At 47.8% G+C, this 21094-nt stretch overlaps 1 protein-coding gene across 1 annotated transcript in view; it reads left to right on the forward strand.

Moving 5' to 3' along the window:
• ESYT3 (extended synaptotagmin 3) overlaps positions 1-21094 on the forward strand; it is a 392268-nt gene that overhangs the window by 343428 nt on the left and 27746 nt on the right. The window contains exons 17-21 of the mRNA XM_069616612.1: positions 319-468; positions 6534-6916; positions 9699-9797; positions 9923-10054; positions 11837-11942. Of these exons, the coding sequence (XP_069472713.1) occupies positions 319-468; positions 6534-6916; positions 9699-9797; positions 9923-10054; positions 11837-11942 (870 nt within the window). The remainder of the gene's footprint in view (positions 1-318; positions 469-6533; positions 6917-9698; positions 9798-9922; positions 10055-11836; positions 11943-21094) is intronic.

Raw genomic sequence — 21094 nt, forward strand, 5'->3', positions numbered from 1 at the left:
GTAGAAGTCCTCTAACAAAACGAATGACATTAGTTACACCTCCTTAAAGAAGTGCAACTTCCCAGGGAGTCACTGCTCATGATCCTGGAACGACAAACTGAAAGCGCCTGAGCTGAATAATTGAAGAACAATTCCCTCTTCTATGCTCATGAATGCTCAAATCCACCCTTCACAGGCTGTAAATCATGGCCACGCAAGCCCACAAATAGATCTACTCATGCCTGTAAAGTGACCAGTCCCGCTGCACTGCCTAGAGTCCTACTGGTGATACATCTTGTGCAAATGTCAGATCAAAATCTTCAATCATTTTCTTCTTAGGTGAAAGATGATGAGCGACAATGTGCTCTTGGGATGCTGACCATTCCCCTTAATCGCCTCCTAAAAGATACGGATATGACTCTCGATCAAAGATTCCACCTGGAGAACTCGGGCCCAAACAGCTTTGTTAAAATGAAAATTGTGCTACGGGTAAGTTCTTCTCTGCCCCTCATGTAATGTTGTATCTCCCATAATTGGTTATTGTGAATTATTTTAAAAATGGTCCCAGCACAATTGCAGGAGTGGAATGCTACCTTTTCGTAGCAGTTTCTTTCCTTTCCTGCTAAATAGAATTTCCTTCTACAGAGTTAGGTCAGGGGGATGTTATTAAAGTCAAAAAGGCAGGACTTGAATTACAGTGAATGCTAGTTTGCATTGGATCGGTCTGCACCGGCTATTAAGATCAGTGGGTTTTGGCTGATCCCGAGCATTTCTGTGTTGATAGGTCATCGTCAAAAGGTCCCACCATAGACCTGAAAGAGTCTAGATTGTATTACACGCCAACCCCTGGCTCTGTGAGCAAAGTGTTTGTGTTGCTGTATCAAACCATATAGGTTGTGTAGCACTTATTCCAACATGGGCATCTTAAAATTCACTTACAAAATGAGGCTGTGAGAGTCAAAGAACTTTATCGCTGTGCTGCAGGTCATGTTTGAGCGGTGTGCAACAAATAAAGCATATACGCATGGCTTCTCATGTTATAGGCTCATAGTTTAATCTTTGTTCTCCTCTTAGGCAGCTCCAGAGGTTGGCAAGGAGGTTGCTGGAGAAAACCAGCTTGAATTTATTAGGATTGTGTCAAAGCAGCATGCATACCAGGAAGCCTTCAGGAACCTTTATGGTGCACTTAAATTGAGAGGGCTGCCTCCCACTTCTGTTGCCATGGTCCATTCACCTCTGAGTTGCCATGAGGCCAATGAATATACAATGCATATTAGCTTGCACTACCATGCTAGACGTTAACCTTTAACAACCTCATTCAGTTACATTTTAAGGTGCTAAATGTTCCATTACCAGTGGGTGATCCAACTGTGTGCTCTTGTCATTTGCTGTATTTGTAACCTTTTATGCCTGCACAGTGTGGCGACGCGATAATGTGTTAAGATCACTATATATAAAATTATTTGGTTTGCAAATACTTGCCCTTTTCCCACATGACTAGAACCTGTATGCTAGCATAAATGCTTTTGCCAAGTTCGAGGGCCATGGAAAAACAAGTACATGAGTGGCAAAGTTATCTCTGAGTGGCCGAACTCCAACTGCAGCAAGGTTAACTTTGACCGCAAGGCAATATAACCCTAACATCATGGGAAAGCTATGTAGGCTGTCACCCCACCAAATCATGGGTATTAGTATGATGTCCACATCTGGCTTTATTTGAGGGCTTGCAGTGCCCCGATTTAATTTTGGATACCCTTTCTTCGCATTGTGGACTTACATTTTCAATCCTCCACACACCATGAATCCAATGCTACGTGTTTGAGTTTCCTTAACACCTCAGTGAAAGGCAAAACGTATTTACAGGAGGACAGAGCTGGCCAAGCAGAAAATGGTGTTCGAGTGGTAGAGCTTGAACTTCAGGCTGTATTCCCTTCCCCCGAGCAGTGTCAACATGAGAGTCCCACACATGACCAGCGGGCAAGTGTGGCTGATCTTTGAGTGCACCTGAGACCTGCAGAAGCAATCTCAAGAGGTGCTCTTTGGGCTTGGTGGATAGTTGCCTCACCTGGGAGGCTGTGGGTAGTTTAAGATGACAGTCACCTAGGGACACAGCAGAGCCTGTGACAACATATTCCCTCTGAGCTGCTGGCACATTCCCACTGCTGGAGAAGAGAACACTGTGTGGCCTGCAGGCACAATAGTGTAATGATGGTATGAAGAGTGCTGTCCAGGAATGGAGCTCCTGCAGTTGCCAGCAGAGGACACCGGGCATGCGCAGGGAGTGAAACAGATGTTGGAAGCTTTCCACTTCGAGGGAGAAATAGTGTGTGTCTTTCAAAATCTCTTGCAAAGGGGGACAACTTGTCCACGAGCAAGATGACGAATCGCAAGGAGAAGCGGGAGAGGTTTTTAATCCTAGACTGAAAAATGCCAAATGCAGTGTGTGTCCTGGAGCAGCTGGACAGACAGAATCAGAGTCAATGATTGATGAACAAAACATCATAAGGGCTGTCCAAGTACAAAGACGGAGGACTTCTAATATCGGCAGTGCCATTGAAGCAGTTGAGGAAAAGCTAGAGGTGATGACAACAAAATTGACATGGGCAGTGCAAGTAATTCAGAGAATGGGCAGAAATGTTGGTTAGGTTAAATCTAGATTCGGGTCGGTGGCTGGGGGTGGGTGGTGGGGGCACAACATGTTTACCAATTGTCAGCAGTGTGCCTGCCAGCTGGTAGAAAAGGAAGACTGCTTACAAAACCAGACCAACGCGCGTCCACTGCACACACAAACAAGGTGGCGGCATCACCATCATATATAAAGACACAATCACACTTAGTAATCCCACACGCCTCCAAACACATCCTCTATAGCACTCTCTCTTACTTGCTCCCCTCTATCACACCCACAACCCACCTTTCTCCACCTCATTTATCGCCCTTTTATACACAATCCCGACTTGGCTGACTTCACTACTAACAAACACTTCTACCCCTGCAACATCTACCATGGTGACTTCAACCCCAGTATGTCCCTTCCAGACACCAATCCCATACCAATGACTATCCTCACTCCACACACCCCTTATGACCTCGCACAACTCGTCACATATCCCACACACATTTCTGTGGATAATTCAATCTGAGTATCGTGGTATGACCACTTTGCTATCCGCTTCACGCTCACACTCCCACACAAAATCCCACCATCTGCCACACATCCCCCTTACTCCCCAATCAGACAAAACAAACACATTACAGACACAGCCTTAGCACCACTTATACCACCCACCTTACCCACACGCATATCCCTCCATCCTACTCCACCAATACAATCCCATCATCACACAGGCACTCGACAAAATTGGACCCCATAAATAAAAAAATAAAAAATACACCACCACAAACCGTGGTTTAACAGTTCTCTCCTCTAACCCGCAGGAGGCCAGACGCCTAGGAAGAGCCTGGCAATAGAACTCTCAACCAGAACACCTCTTAGACACTGCCACAACAAAAATAAAAAAGCCATATGCAATGTCAATACTTCCAAGAACTTCAGTCCACCACCAATCGTACCCAGAAACTATTCAACATCGTCGGGTCTCTGGAAACCACCATCCACACCCCCATCCACTGCAGTTTGCAACTCCCTCATTAACTATTTTTAACTCCAAAATACACAATCAGGATGGCGCTCCGTTCATCTCTGCCACTCGCATTCCCCACTCTCAAACATTCCTCGACACCTTCCACCCCATTGACACCCTCACTGCCAAAACAAAACCTGCACACTTCCTGCATGATTCATGCCCACCTCAAGCTGCATCCAATTGCATCACCACCCTAGCTCCCCACTGGCTCAACATCAACTCCTGTCTCTCACATGGTACTATCCCCACTGCACTCAAAACGAGACAAATCTTACCCCTCCTCAAAAATCCATCTCTTGACCCCCGCCCCCCCCCCACCCACCCACCCTGAAATCTACCGCCCTATTACCATCCTAACATACCTCTCCAGAATCATGGAGCGCTATGTAACTATCCAATTGCAACAACGTACCACGACAAACCACCTACTCAACCTCTTCCAATCTGGCTTGCAGCCTGGACACAGCACAGAAATGACCTCAACAGCATCACAGACAAAGAACACACAGCACTACTCGTACTCCTCGTCCTTTCTGCAGCCTTCAACACCATCAACCGCACCATTGTACTAAACATCCTAGCCCACAGGATGAATCTCTCTGGTGCCATACTCGACTGGTTCACCTCCTTTCTCACTGACAGGACACACTTTGTCTCCATGCCCTCTTATCGATTAGACCCCACCCCTGTCACCCTGTCTTCAAACCATATGTTATATCCTTTGGACAGACCCTTAGCAGACACAACATACATTTCCACCAATGCACAGATGATGGACAAGTCTTCCAAATGCCATCCCCTTCACAACTCATCACCCTCAAAACCCATCTTTCCACCATCATCCAGTTCCTCAAACCTAACCCATCCAAAACAGAATACCTCCTAGTCTGCCCCCCAAGGCACAACCCCAACCTCATCCCTTGAATCCAAGAACTCGTCACGGACAACCTACACATAGCCCTCTCCACACATGTCCCGCTCCACACCTGTTGAATCCCTTGGCTTCACGATCGACCTCCACCTTTTCTTCACACACCACATAGCCGCTGTCACCAAAACATGCAACCTACAACTACACCACCTTTGCAAAATGATATCCATCCTTCCCCCTGATGACTTCCACTCCTCAGTCCTAGGACTGGTTCTCTCTAAGCTGGACTATGGAGTGCTCTCCTCACTGGACTCCATAACACCTTTGCCTCACTGCAAGCAGTACGAAATGCAACAGCCAGATACACCCTGCGCCTACCGAAGCATTCACACATCACCCCCCGCTCTTGCCCAGCTCCACTGGCTCCCTATACCCCAGAGATTTGGTATCAAATAACCCTGCATTGTTTTCAAAGCCATCCACCTCAAAACTCCATTTTAGCTTCATGACAAACTCAAACCCATCACCCACGCAAACACCAGACAAGCCAACCAACAACTTCTAAACATTCCAATCTGCAAATTAACAGGCACACAAAAACAAGCATTTACCCACTGGGCACCCAGGGCATGGAACACCCGACCTCTCCACAAACGCACTGTATCCTCCCTCACTACTTTCAGATAGAGCCCCAAAACATACCGGTTTCCCCATACATAACCCTGCCCTCCTCCACTGCGATCACTTGTCTATCCTAATCTTCCTATGCTTCCCAGAAAACATTTTTAATGCACTTCTGGGGTTATGCGGCTCTCTGTACTTCAGAAGTATTGATGGGGAGCTTGATGGGAATGTTGACAGCAGTGGCTGGTCTTGTTCTTGTATCTTGAAGGGGGCTCATGTAATTATTCTACTCCCTCCCCGTCTTTGTGCCCCTTTCACACTTCCTGGTTGCAGAGTTCATGCCATGTGATTAAGGAAAATATAAATATGGCAAGACTAAGTGGTCTTGGGTAGGAGGGAACATGGGAGGGCCTCATGATTATCCATATGCCTCATATTTACCAAGACTGCAGACAATTAGGGCAACTAGCACGAGGGTAACCTATTCATGAAAGTAGGCCAGAGTGATACGACGTTACACCCCAATCTCTGCTGCAGTTTGTCCAACTGAACGTTTAGGGTATTCATTGTGTTTTGTTTGTTGTGAATTGTCTGTCTCTTTAAAGTCGCTGCATTGTCATTGTACCCTAGGACACCATTTGTATGTTCTTCCTGATAACCTTCAACCGTGTACACAGTTTATTATGGTCTTTGTTAGATAGATCAATCTATAGCATTATTGGACCCCATGCGATGGCGTGTGGTTGCCTCCCACCCAATCAGGAGGCTCGGAATGGAGGCTTTACCACACAGCAAAACCCACGTTCCGAGCCTCCTCAGAGCTGGAGGCCACCATCTTCCCTCACCGGGTTCAGGGTAAATGGTGCCTGCACTCTTTGCATCCCTTTCCCCTACCCCCATTTCCAAATAACCCCAGCCCCACTTACCTGGTGCACCCAAGTCCCTCACTGGCACCGGCAACACTGGTGTTCCTGGGACATCCCCGACCCGGCAATAGCTGCCATGGATAGCGGGAAGGGACTACGTGTTCTTCCCTTCTCCTCGATCCTTGGTGGCCATGGCTATCGTTAAAGCCCCTTCTAACTGGCCCGGGGCATTCCCTGGACCGCTAATGCCCTTGCCAACATGGTTTATTGCTTAAATAACTTGGTTTTCAACCACTTGCTACTGTACTTTTTTGCAGTTTCTTAGCGCTGTAAATAATAGGCACTACAATTGAATGGTCCTTCCGTTTTCCTTAGTGATGAGAGGCTGCGTTGGCCCTTCCGTGATTCAAGCATTCAGTTTGCAGGCTGAACACAGATTTCAGCACAGAGCACCAGACCTGTTGATATTACAGTGATCTCACCACTTTGAAAAAGATTAATATATTTTGCTTAAACCTGGTGGTTTCTTGTCTTTCTTGGTTTTAGGTCTTGTGCATCGAGGAGCCTGACTCAGACAGCATCTACACGGGTATAAATGCTTTAAAGCGAGGCCCGGTTCCAATCAAGAAGAAACCGAAAAATGAAAAAGACAACACAAAACCCCAAAAAGCCAACCAAAACCCCAAAACATCCACGAGCAGCCAAGACTTTCTTGTGCCAAAAGACAGAAAACCAAGCGATTCAGCCTCTGAAGTGTTTGCAAGTGAAAAGGCTGTGGAAACCAAACCTCTGGCGAATTCAGGAACAAGGACACCATTGGCTCAGATGACGCCTAATCTCAGGCATCTGAAAATAATAGGCCCCAGCATGGCATCGCTGAATTCATTTGCCTCTACATGCTTTGATGCAAATGAAGGCGAACTCGCAGAGTATGTATGCTTTGGCTCCTTCACAATTGTGAATGCATCGTTTTTGGACCATTCATTGTATGTGTGTGGTCTGCAAGGGTTAATCCGAGCAGAGAGCTTGTTGGTAGTCCATATTTATTTCAAATGGTGTTTAGCGTCTGCTTCTTCGTTCTGTACTGGTTTGCAAAGGTAGAACTGTTAACTAATGTTCCAGCTGGTCCCAGTGGTTTGGAAGTGTAAACTCGCGCGTTTAATTCCTAGTGTTGGTTGAGGCTTTGCCTTTTCTTGCGGGCGCCAAGGTCTTCAGATTCACCCCACAGATGAACTCCATGGTAGCAGAAGCCTTTCTAGATTACTTAGCCGGAGGTTACCACCTGAAAGGTTGGGCCCAGCCCTCATATGGGGCAGGTTTGAGCGGTTGTGCATTTAGCTAGGCCTCTTCTAATGGCGCAAATGTTCTGAGAGGGGGCCCTTTGCTTTCCCACTGGTTTGGAAGATTAAGTTCAAGCATTTACATTACATTTTATCTAGATAAAACCAAATTACATGAATTCTAATCATTTGATTTTAAATCAGCAGATTGGCAGTGGGGAGCCCTAAACTGAGAAACACATACAGGACCTAGTCCATCACTAGAAGTACAGCAAGTATACATTTTCCTCCAGGAGTATACACAGCTTCAACACTACAATTAAAATCTGTTGCTGTATGTTCACCTTTATTCTGTTTCGTCTTACCCCCAAAGTATGAAATGTCCATTCCTGTCCCGAAGATAACTAATTAACCAATCAATAGTCTTATCAATAGTCTTTATGACTCCTTTAATTGACCTAGCGGACCATTTCATTCATGGCTTAAAACATTAAAACCAATATATTTTCAACCTACACAATTCATTATCAAGTGAGCCTTTCACAAACCTTTTGTGTGTTATGCTGTGAAATGGGTGTCAAAGTTGGAGGTTGTGCATCTGTAGGGAGGGGGTAAACTCTGAGGCATTTCAAAAGACCCAACTAGGCAACATTGTTGAACATGCATGGGATTAGTCTTTAATCCCAGGGCTGCCAAAGTCAAATTGTAGGCATGCTTTATTTGTGGAACAGTGAATGCCTGGTCACTTTGTGGAGGTTGTGGATCATAACCAACAGGGCATTATATGAATAACAAATCATTATAACTAAAGGGCATTTGTTGGACTATGGGGCAAGGGAGAAATGGGAGAAAGGTTTGCATGTGAACTGGCACATGTTTTGAGGCAAGGCAACCTTTTAAGCAAGCAGGTTGAGAGAATTTAAACACTGGGGACTGGAAAAGTGGATAGAAGAGCATGCTTTTTTGTCAAAGCTTGATGTTTACAGGTGGCTACTAGTGATGCCCCTACCTGTAGAGGACTAAGACTCCACTGTCACACCAAGCGTTTTATCTGTTAGCTTATCAATTCCGGGTTCATCGCAAGGCCTTAAGGGAAACTTGAGTCCTGCTGTGTTCCACAAAAAGCATTTAGGCCGTGTTGCTTGATCCCTCTTGCAACACGTTGACGTTGTCTCAGAGATGTTACTTGATATAACAGCCTCCAGTGGGTTTGGAGTAAGCAGTTTTTGTTAGAGAGTCTGGGAGTTGATGTCTCATTAATAATTTTGACAATAAATATTCTTTCTATTGATGTTTTGGGTAATGTGCAGTGGCTAGCTTTGTGAGAAGATCAAGAGGAGTTTCAAGGTAACACGAGCTTTGACTGGCACAGAATGCAATCGTCACAGCACTTGGGGTTCCCTTGTTTGTTTTGGGGATGACTGGCTACACAACGCAAGAGTATTGTGTTCCAAAAACTAGATATTAAACACTGAAAGCTTTACTGACCAGCATTAGTCGAGTTATAAATGATTGATCTAGATTAGAGAGAAGGTTTTCAGAGACATTCGTTTATTTTTTATGCTTTTAGGCTATGGTGGAATCAAACTGGTGGTCTCCGCTGAAACATTGAGGGAAAGCAAGGTTTATAAAACCAATGATAGCAACAATGCTTCATCCAACACTAATGCAGTGAAACCTCTGACTGCCTGTTCACGGCATGATCGGGCATTGGCATCAGTCCAGCTGCTTCTTTCCATCTCTGAATGGCTATACTCCCCATGTCTTGTGTTGCCTTGCTAAAATCACCTCTGGAGCATCCAAATATAGCTGCAATTCCACAGCCCTCTGCTTGAGGGCCACCCTCAAATACAATTGCAGTGTCCTTTTCATGTTTTCCTAGACCACAGCGAAGACTGCAGTGTGCACAGAGTAGGGCAAATCCATCTGCTCCTTCTTGATTGCAAATCTAGGCATGACACTTGCTCTGAATAGTAGAACATAGGCTCAATATATTATTGTTCTATGAAGTCCGTTTTGCCTTGAGAAAGCCTATTGCCCTAAACGTGTCATCAGGCAGCTTACTAAGGACTAAGGATTGGCCGTGCTTAGAAACACATGACTAGAAAAAGCAATTAGTTGAGGCACTGCAGCGCTACCACATTAAAAGTATCTGCACAAGCCACAAAGTATGTTGCATGTTTGTGAAGCATCCTTTGATTAATAAGGAGCACCACTTCTTTGGTTAATAAAGTTCAAAGGGATCAACTGGTCTTATAAGAAAATTTGGTTTTATATGCATTTCCTCAAATATATCAGAACTATGCATATCCTACTTGACCAAAAATTCAAATAAGCTGTCCAGCACAGGAACGTGTACAGTACCAAAATAATTAATATTGTGTTAGTGGTTCAGCTATATTTTTTTCTTTACACGTATATTATTTTGCAGCCGAATAAATCTTGAAGGCGTCTGCATGGGAGAGATCCAGCTCACGGCACGGTACGCCTCTCTGCGGCAGTGTCTTATCATCACGGTCAATGCATGCAGGTAATGTACAACAGCTCTTCTCCTTTCAGATCCTGGCCACGCAGTGCCACTGGGAGAATGCTTTGTGGGAAATATCAGTGAGCAATCCAGAGTTACATATTGTCTGTGATATTTCTTAAATACAGAAACCTGCTTCAGAGCTCCAGCAGCGGGCCGGACCCCTATGTGCGCATGTATCTGCTGCCAGACAAGAGGTGGTCGGGAAGGAAGAGGACGACTGTGAAGAGGAAAACGCTACACCCACAATATGAGGAAAAGTAAGTGCACATGAAGATATGGAGAACGCCGCTTTTGGTTCTGGCAAATTAAATGTACCTCTTTTATGGTGGCACGTGTCAGTCAAAGAACGCTTGCAGTGGATCTGCACTTGCCCGAACACCACTGACATGTTAGAAAAAGTAACATTCTTTTTTGAATGGGCTACACGCAGTATATGCATTTTAAAATCGTGTAGAGGGAAGCCTCTTAATGTACCTTTGCCCGACTGCTCAGACACAGAAAACAATGCACTCAATCCAGGTCAAGGATAAAAAACAAAGTACTTAAACCAGGTTTCTGCATGGTAATACCTTTTATTCCTCCAAACCATGCCTTCGACCTGCAGCCCAAAGCCACACAAAACAATTGTGACATGTACACCTGTTCTTTCTTATCACCTTTGATGAAGGGTTAACGTTACTGCTTTAGCGAGGTGTTTCCTTTTCATTGAGAGGGATATCATTATCTAGAAAGAGTGCCTTCATGATGCTGCGCTCTTGCTGCACGCAAGTCTGTGTACTAGTGTTTGACCAGGACATATTCTCCATGGTAGGTGGAGGCAGGTGAGAGATTGGTACGAGTATCAAGTGATTTTTATTTTCCACCATCTTTGGGCTGGTTGGAAAGAACACCTGACTTAGATGGAATACATTTGTTGCAGGTGGTGTGAGCCCCTTTATAGTTGAAATTCCTACAGGATGTTGATATCCAGGCTCCAAATCCAAGAATTCTACTGCTAGAGATTTTAAATTGTAATCAGGCGTTCAGGCTGAAAGGAGACAGAAATTTAAAAGAACATGTGCCGTGCAAAGGCCAAGAAAGAACTGTGCACTGGTTAAAGAGCATGGGCCTTAATATCATGTGCACTATGGCAAAGAATCTTGGCTTCCATTGATAAAAAAAAAATCAAATAACACATGGAGGGTAATAACAAGAAATGTATTGGCTAAGGCTCCTACAGGGAGGAGTAGATGATCATCTGACCTCCTATTTTTATTTTTATTGATTTCATTTTGGTTTTCACGTAGTTATTATGCCTGCTTATGATGGCTAGCTTTGACAGCTATAGGGTGGAAAGATTTGAAGACTTGAAAGAGTCGAAAGACAGTGTGCTCAAACACCTAAAACCTTCTGAGAAATGTGATTTGGTTTCATTAATATCTGAGAATATTTGTCTTAACGAAGGGGAAATAATGATTCAACCCCTTGGTTACATATGTTTCTGAAGAAATCGGTGCTTGCTCTTTCAATGCTTCAGATGAAGTTTGATAGTGCATAAACATTAGGCCTGGTCTTGCCTCAGCAAGTTTGCTCAGTGATGGCTTTTTGAATTCCGCTGGATTCTTCCTCCACAATCCATCTTCCACAGTCTCTCAGTTCCAGGTTTCTAAAGTCAGTCTCTTTCTTTCTCCATTTATCTGACCAGTATATTGCTGCTTACTCATGATTTGCAAATTCTATAGGAGGCCTGCCTTCACATCTGCTAGTTCAAATTGCATAACCCCTCCAGAGACCCGCTTGATGCATCCCATGGAATGATCGTCTCAACCTCTCAATGATGCATATCTGCTTTGTAGTTGGGACATGGCTACTAAATCTCTCTTGCCCTCTACAGCTTCTTCTTGTTTAGTGTGAGCTGCCAGTAACTGCTGTAGTAATCTACTCAAAAGAGCACCTGGCCCTTTCTGAGAGGAAATGTGTGCTTTGCTGAATCCGGTTTCAAACCTCGCTTCATGAAGAACTGTCAGACAAAATATTTAAAATGTCTTCTCTTCTTGTAGATTTGAGTTTTTTGTGTCCCTCGAAGACGTTAAGAGAAGGAGTTTGGATATTGCAGTGAAAAACAACAGGTCATTTGTTTCACAACAAAGGAAAGAACTTGGAAAGGTATGTGCATATACCATTTAAAAAGTACTCCATTGTGTTATAGACTTCTACCATTGCCACGAAAGTAGCTCTGCATAAGTTAAACAAATATATATCCATTCCATGGGAATGTGCTTGCTTTGCTCTCTGTGCCATGCTAAGAAATTATGTCATCATATTTATATGCTTCTCGCAAACGCCTGCAATGTGTCCTCGGAGCGCACACTGGCAACTTGTTTGCCACGCACCCCTCCACGTCTGTATGGGCATAAAAGTAGCTTCATGCACACAAATTGTGTGCTCTTAATCACATCAATTATATATGTATATCACATATATATTACACATATATATTACACACACATACACTTTAGTAGAAATAAAAAGCAAAACAAAACTGTGCTGTTCGCACAATGTGCGTAGAGAAACCTGCACCCAAAGCTCTGTTCCAGTTGATGCAATTCATTTGGCCACGGAGTGAGCATTTTGTACACTGGTGATCTGACTGGGCCTATAAAATATGAAACTACTGAATAATTCTCTCCAGTGCTCATTTGTGAAATTCAAACCTGAGGTTGCAACGTCATCCAGACTCTTTTAAAAGAATGCAAGTGAAATAAACAAACAGAAAAGGGGACCCGTTCCAGATCAATAATCCGCAAAGAAATGGCTACTGTTGTGTAGTGGGTAAAAACATGAACATTGGTCTCTAAAGGTACGGGCAGAATAAATCTGAGTTTTGAAACTGTGGACGCACACATCTTAATTTAATTGACTTCAAATGAAAAGATCTGCAAGAATTTCAATACTCTCCTTTTGAACAAAGGTAGGCATCATTGATCTTTTCTTAATCTCTGGGTATCGGTTTCGATCTAATAAAGGGTCTCTCATATTCGTAAAATACAGTCCCAAATCTGAGGATTAGCAATCACTAAATGAGTTAATGCCACTTGTATGATGCTACAGCATGCGTTATCCTGAGACCCCTGGTCCTAAAAGCAATATCCAAACACCTTTTTGTCTGTGCCCCATAACCTTGAGCTTATGGGTGGTACGAAGCACATACCTGAAAACTAGAGCAGGAGATTTCAGTACAACAATTGCAAAGATAAGATTAACATTAGCAAAGTGAGGCAACAATGCAGTAGTTGAACCAGGTAATTGTTGAGGTAGTGGGATAAACTGGAAGAGCACTAGAATGGGGAAAATAAAAAGGCTGGGATCAGTTTTCTAGTTGAGGTGGCGGAAAACATTATCTGGATCGCAGTTCACCCACCACACCAGAGTGTGGATTCTGAAAGGGATACAAACATTTAGATGTATTAATCCTTCAAAAACCTGCAACATCCATTTCATTTGCTGCCAATGTGCCCTGGTGATGGTAAAGAAATCTAGAACTGGAAGTAAGATCCAATAGTTTTGCATCCTAGTCTCGCTGAGGGGGTTTCTCATCCTAAGATTACATAGGGTTCGTGCCATAGCCGAACTTGCTAAGCACTGATTGTTTTATTTTGTTCACCTGGGTGGTGGCTTGTTTCCGCGATTTAAGAAAAATAAACTCTTGGCTTGACAATGACTCATTTGCAGGACATTGCTCCCCATCATTTCATAAAATCTTGCATGGTGGCTGTGATCATGCCTGCCAAAACAGGTATAAGGCTTACGTGGGGTTAGTACTGGTGTGTGCATAGACACTTGGTGTGCCTGACTGTTACCAATATGAAGGGTCTTCTTTAGTAGTAATTATACTCTTACTTCCCATCCCCTTTCCTCCATACTGTATGGGCGTCCCTTCCAAGGGACGGGAGACAGAATCTTTTTCACCAGAAAAAAACCTTCTTCAACCTGTAAATTTAGATGCGTGCAGGGGGGTGGCCCAGGGAGCATGCGCTGCCCTGACTCCGCCCTTCAGCGCCCCACCCCAGTCCCCTTTTCCGCGTTGATGGGAACGGGCCGAATTCACCAGCGCTACTGGGTTTGGCTTCGGCCATGTAATTCCACGTGCGGATACTTCTTCTTTGTCTTTTTTGTCTTATCTATCTTCAGGTACGCGGTCCTCAGGCGTCACGCTCCTCCCCGGCGCATGTCGACTTCTACAGGGTTCAGCAGGTGTCCATCCTGCAACGGGCTCTTCCCAACTTCAGACCCCCACGCCCTCTGCCTACGTTGCCGTGGCCCAGACCACGGTTGGCAATCATGTTCGGCGTGTGACTCGCTGTCCTCGAAGGCGCTGAAGAACAGACTAGCCAGGTGGAGGGAGCTCTTCCAGAGGTCGCCTCCAGAGGATCTCAAGAACTTCGTGAAGCATCAAACCCGGCCCAAGGTAGGGCTGATATTTTCCAGCACACCCCGCAAGGTAGACTCCGTCCCAGGGACTCTCCCGCACGGGAGGGACCGGCCAGGTCCTTCTACCTGCACGTGCACCGAGGCTGCTCCAGCTACCGGCCTTCGCGTCGAGTGATCCTCGGGCCCTCCCGGGCACAGTGTCGAGGGGCTCTGCCCTTTTACCGGCACCATGGCCGAGGGGCTATGCCTTAATGCCGGCAATACGTCTAAGGGGCTATGCCCCATTACCGGCAATATGTCTGAGGGGGCGCCATGCAGCTCTATCGACCCCTGGGTCGAGGGTGTCGCACCTACCGAGCCGAGGCCCAAGGAGCAGGGTAGGCCTCATGATCCACACGCAAGAGTCTTAGACAAGACCGGCCCCAGCGGGCTGAGAACCACGTAGCAGGCACGTGGCAGGCAGCTGGACAAAATAGCCGCTGCGCCAGATAGAGGCACCCGTTTGACGCCATTCCAGGAATTCGGCAAAGAACAAGTGTCAAGGTGGGACTGGCCTCAACCAGGTACGTGGCCTACAGTCTACCCCTCATTTGCGTAGGGCAGCTTTCCTTTGCGTCCATATGGACCGGGCATGCAGCGGCTCTAGCAGCTCCCCGCTCCCCCGTCGGCACCCCCTGCCACCTCTTTGGCCAGTGAGGAGGTGCTCTTCGAGAAGTTCCTCGGCCTCATGAAGTTACCTCAGATGGGGGGGTTATCATCGACACCATCGGGGAAGTCATTCCCGCCATGCTAGCGGCACCACAGACTCCTACATTGGGACCCCAGGCCCTGGTGCAGCCGCCTCCTCCAGCTCCACAGCCAACTCTGCCGCCTCCTCAGTCTCTGGCTGTGGTCCCTATACCCCAGCCTCCGGCTCCATCTACTCCTCCTCCACAGGATCCTCCAGATCCTCAGGATATGAAGGAGGAGGAGGATCCAGACACGCCAGCCTCCGCCCGGGCCTTCCACGAACGTCTTGCTGGGCAGGCGGAGTACCTGGGCCTCCCCCAACCCGAGGTTGAGCAGCCGGCAGAGGGGGTTATGGCTGAAGTCCTCATGCGACGCCCTTCTACCAAATCAGGGATTCCTATTCAGACCGATGTAGTCTCCCTAGCCTAGAAGGGCTGGCTCAAACCCCACTCGGCCACGCCGGTCAGTCGACGCCTGGATGCTAAAGTACAAGCAGATGGAGGGGGATATACTCCTGCTTTCAGCTCATCCTCATCCACACTCCTCAGTGATTGCTGCGGCATCACTATACTCAAAGCCTCAGTTGTCCTCAGCCGCCTCCTCTGCAGCGCTGCTAGGCAAGGAGAAGATCTGTAAGGCGTACGCCAAGAAAATCTGTTCCAACGTATCCTTGCACCTACGTCAGGCCAACGCAGATGCCATGCTGGCTGCCACCAACCAAAGGTTATGGCGGGAAATTGCAGCCTTCCTCCCGGAACTCCCCACCCAGTGTCAATCACACTTTAAGGCGGGGCTAGCTGAAGCCAAACTGGTGGCGCATGACCTCATGGAATCCACGGTGCTCATATCGATACCTCAGGCCATGCCATCTGTATTGCCACGGACATTGGAAGGACAGTCTGGCTCCGGGCAACGAAATTCAACCCGGATGTCCAGGAGCGCATTCCAGATCTACTGTTTGAGGGGGGGGCCTCTTCCACTCCTCTACAGACGAAGAGCTGGACAAAAAAGAAAACGGCTCACAAACGGCAAAGTCTTTATCCATCCGTCCAAAGACCACACCTAAGTTGTACACCCAATACTGCAGCGCTCGGAAAGGGGTCGTACCTATGGAGGGTTCAGCTGCTTCCAGGAACGCAGATCCAGGCAGCCAGACCGCTCGCTGTCTCAGACCCGACGCAAACAACAAAAGGGGGGTGCGGGGAGTAAGGGCTTATTCCAATCCCCCTCCTCAGCCTCCAAGGGAAAGAAGTCATGACACGCCCCTTCGTGTCCACATGTCTCCGGTGGGGAGCAGGCTTGCTCTCCATGCATAGTTCTGGCATCAGATTTCATGGACCCCTGGATCCTATCCGTAGTATCCACAGGGTACCGCCTTCCTATCCCAGCCTCTCCTCCCTCCTCCCCTCCACTCCCACAGGTTGGGACAGCAACTCTTTTGGCAGAGATCCGGTCACTTGTAGAGAGCCAGGCAGCGGAGGAAGATCCAGCCTCCCAGCGAGGCTTTGGCTTTTACTCCAGGATATTTGCCATACAGAAGAGCCACCAGGCGGGCCTGAGAGTTGTGCTGGACCTTTCCACCCTCTCTCCTTACCCCTGCAAAAATTCAAGATGGTTACGCCAGCTTTTATTGCTGAGACATTGGACAAGGGAGACTGGATGTGCTCCCTGGATCTGAAGGATGCGTACCTACACGTCCCGATTTGGCAGCCTCATCGTTCTTTCCTACTGTTCAGGATCATGGGCTTCCATTTTCAATACAAGGACCTGCCTTTTGGCCTCAACTCGGCCCCCAGGGTCTTTACCAGACTCATGAATGCAGTGGCGGCCCTCCTCCAGATCTACCCATACCTCGACGACTGGCTCGTCAGGGCTACATCTCTGGAAGCGGTTCAACACTCTTCCCAGGCCCTAATGAACAGACTACACGATCTGGGCTTCTCGCTCAAGAAGTCACAGCTGCAGCCCACGCAGACTCTGACCTTCCTGGGCCTCATCTGGGACACATGATCAGAGAAGATCTTCCCATCGGAGGACAAAATCTCAGCCATCAAGAGGGCCACCACCAACTTCCTCAGCAGAGAAGTGACCTCGGCATGGTGGTACCAACATCTCCTGGGTCTACTGGCAGCGGTCCTATTAGCCGTTCCGCACACGAGACTAAGGATGAGGAGGATTCAACTGCACTTCGCGGCCTCATGGAACCAGAAGAGGGGCTCTCAATCCGAGATCATCAACGTCCCTCCATCTCTCCACCCGGACCTAACATGGTGGTCCAGGGACTGCAACCTAAAGACGGGCAAGCCCTTTCGGCCGCCCTCCCCGCAGGCCACCATCACCACAGACTCCGGCACCTGGACTCGACAGGAGCAGGAATACCACATCAACTGGTTGGAGCTGAACACCATCTGGCTAGCGCTCAGAGCATTCCTACCGCTTCTCAGAGGCAAGGTTGCCCTCATCCAGACAGACAACTCAACCAGCATGTACTACGTCAGCAAGCAGGGGAGGCACCCGATCCCCTCCTGTGCAGGCTGGCGATCAGCATGTGGGAATGGGCCCTAGAAAACAGCATGTACCTCACGGCAGTCCACCTCCCGGGGGAATCCAACCTGGAAGCGGACAGGCTCAGCAGGCTGGGAGCAGACAATTACGAGTGGCAAGTAAACTACCTCGTTCTTCAAGCGATCTTCAGCCACTGGGGTCACCCCCACCTGGATCTCTTTGCCACCTGCCACAACAGGAAGTATCCCCAGTTTGCATCCTGGCAAAGACAGGGCCCCGGCTCTCTGGGTGCCGCATTTCATTTCCAGTGGACAGGCATGAAAGCCTATGCCTTTCCGCCCACTCCTCTGATCCACAGGGTAATTTGCTAAATCAAGGAGTCTCGTCGACTCCTCATTATTCTGATAGCTCCATGGTGGCCGGCCAGGCCATGGTTCTCGGAGCTTCTCAGCCTCTCGGAGTTGCCTCCGATTCACCTTCCGACGGGCCCAGCACATCTTCTGGTGCAGCATGGGGGCAGCGTCAGCCACCCTGCCCCAGGGAAACTAGCCCTCACAGCGTGGTACCTGAGCAGGTAACGCTTCGGCACCTTAGCCTCTCACAGGCCAATCTGGAGATCATACAGGGCCCCAGGAGCAAAGACACCACAGCCCAGTACAAAAGCAAATGGACCAAATTCTGCCACTGTGCAGACTCCAAGGGTAGCGACCGCTTGGCAAGCACTTTGGACGACGTGCTCTCCTTTTCGGCGCACCTCGCTCATTCAGGCGTAGAGGTGGACACCTGCCGCACATACCTTGCAGCCATTGGGGCTTACAGGAACTTGGAGGAAGGCATTTTCTCCCCCTCCGACCCTATAGTCAAACATCTGACCGGTCTCGCTAGGCTCCACCCGCCAGTCACAAGACTGCACCCTCTGTGGAACCTTAACATAGTCTTGGGCGCCCCGGCGCATCACAAACCATTCGAGCCTTTGGCGTCAGTAGCCATCAGGCTGGTCACCATCAAGACGGCCTTGCTAGTTGGTCTTACCTCGGCTCTCAGAGTCAGCGAGATCCAGGTGCTGGTTGCCTCTGAACCGTATACCACCTTTCACAAGGACCTTTCACAAGGACAAGGTAGTCATGCGGACTCATCCGGCATTTCGGGCCAAAGTTCCGTCGGCGTTCCACTTGAATGAGGAAATGGTCCTTCCTAAATTTTTTCCCAACCCCAAGGACGAAGCACAGAGAATGCTGCACTGCTTGGATGTTTGGGCGTGCCCTAAAATTCCACTTGGGGACAGGTCCAAGGGCTTCCGCAAGTCGGATGCCCCGTTTGTCACTCTTGGAGGCTCAAGACCAGACTATCAGGCCTCTAAGGCTTAAATCCCGCTGGATGGTCTCTGCCATCAAAGAAGTGTACGAGGGCCAGCACAAGCCACTTCCGCATGCAGTCAGGGCCAAGGCAACGGCCATCGCATTCCAGCGCCATGTCCCTTGGCAAGTCATAAGCAGGGCGACCACTCTCCGGCTTTCTGTAAGCATTACTGTTTGGATGCTGGCTCTAGAGCTGATGCAGCCTTCGGACAGGTGGTTCTCAGGAACTTATTTGCGTAAGGAGGTCTCCTCTTCACCCTGGGGCTACATTCAGTTGTAATCGCCCATACAGTATGGAGGAAAGTGGAAGGGATGTAAGAGTAATTATAAGTTACTCACCGCAGTGACTAACGTACTCTTAGTCCATCGTCCCCTTTCCTCCATATGTCCCACTAACCTCCCCCTAATAATACTGGTGTCATTAGGCATTAATCTATTGTCGACGTATCAATGGGGACTGAGGTGTGGCGCCGGAGGGCAGAGTCAGGGCAGTGCATGCTCCCTGGGCCGCACCCCTGCGCGCCTCTAAATTTAAAGGGGAAGACGTTTTTTTTTTTTTTCTGGTGAAAAGGGTTCTGTCTCCGACGCCCAGACAGTATGGAGGCAAGGGGACTGTGGACTAAGAGTAAGGAGTAAGTTAGTCACTGCAGTCAGTAACTTATAATTTTTCTCTCATGAGCCAAGTCACATATTCCACAACACGACCTAGTATCAATCGCTAGAAGTTCACCTCCAGTTCTGAGCCACAACCTTCAAACAAGACAACTTAGTCTTCCCCTCCAACGAGAGGGTCCAAAATCCAAGTCTGAAAATAACTTTTCATGCCGCCGGTCAACAGATGGGTCAGAAAGGTTATGCGCCTTCTTGGCATGATGGCGTCATGCATCTTCATTCCACATGCAAGGCTTCATATGTGTTTGATGCAAGAGTGGTTAGCGGAACAATGGTCACAGACAGAAGGCAATTGGGATGATCTAGTGGTGGTTTTGTAAACACTGGTTTCGGGTCTTCAATGGTGGACAAAAGAAAACCTGTTACAGGAAAAACCTTTTGTCAATCCACCAGCACACCTTACAATCACAGCAGACATATCACTCTCAGGTTGGGGAGCCCATTGTCTCCACCAAACAGCACAGGGGATGTGGTCACATAAACGCTATACAGTGATGATAACGAATTAGGAATAATGAACAACTTTTTAAACAACCCTAAAATAACAAATGTTTTATTTGCTAAGGAAATGCAACCGGTCGGGAGGGTGTTGGGGTGGGGTTATGGATTTAGGCAAATGGTGGGGCTTGGGATATGGTCGTGAGAAACGTTTTTGTTATTCTTGTTTTCGTTGTAATCACATGGAACCATCCAAACCGGTCATTAAACATAAAACATATCTTACAGCGACTGTCGTGGGTGGCAAAGAGGTTGATCACTGGGGTGCCCCATGTTTGAAACAAGTGAAGCTGGTCGCTGTGCAGTTCCCACTCGTGGCAAGAGTGTAACTCCCTACTGAGGGAGTCCGCCAACATGTTCTGAATCCCTGGTAGATGAAGGGGAATGAGAAACATGAGCTGCAGTAGAGCCCAATGCCACAGGATTTGGGCCTCCCTGGAAAGCTGGGGACCTTGTCCCTCCTTGCTGGCGGACATAAAACATTGATGTTGTGTTGTCAGTGTAAATTCGTACCACATATCCCCTCAGGAGGGGAAGAAAAGACTTCAGGGCCCAACAACTTGCTCGTAGCTCCAGCAGGTTGTTGTGCTGGCTCTTTTCCTCCTCCGACCAAAGGCCCCTGGTGTGTTGGTCTTGATTTGGGGAACCCCAGCCCTCCAGTGAAGCATCCATTGTGACAGTAGCCTGATGATCCAGCAACCTGAAGGGGGTGCCCTGCACCAGATGTTCCCTCACTGACCACCAGTGAAGGCTCAGTTTGAAAACTGGTGTTAGAGCAAGGCTTGGATTCAGCGGCCATCCAGGAATTCTTGCACCGGTCTCATGTGTAGCAGGCAGTTGGTGATCAACTGGCTGAATGATGACAACATCCGCAGCAGGGATTTGCAGTTGCAAAGTAGCGTTACCCGGGCGCTGGTGAGATTGTGCACCATGTGTAGAAGAGCTGCCAGCCTTTCGTTTGAGGGTCTGGCGGTGCAGGTTTGGGTGTTGAGCCTTGCTCCGAGATACAGTGCCTGTTGAGATGGAACCAGGCACAACTTTGGGAAGTTGATGGAGAAACACAGTTGCTGTAGACATTGTATGGTGGTGGCGGTGTTGGTTTCTGCTAACAGGGCTCTTACTAAC

This window comes from Ambystoma mexicanum, chromosome 9 (assembly GCF_040938575.1).
Source record: "Ambystoma mexicanum isolate Mex_15411 chromosome 9, UKY_AmexF1_1, whole genome shotgun sequence".
Classification (NCBI taxonomy): Eukaryota; Metazoa; Chordata; class Amphibia; order Caudata; family Ambystomatidae; genus Ambystoma; species Ambystoma mexicanum.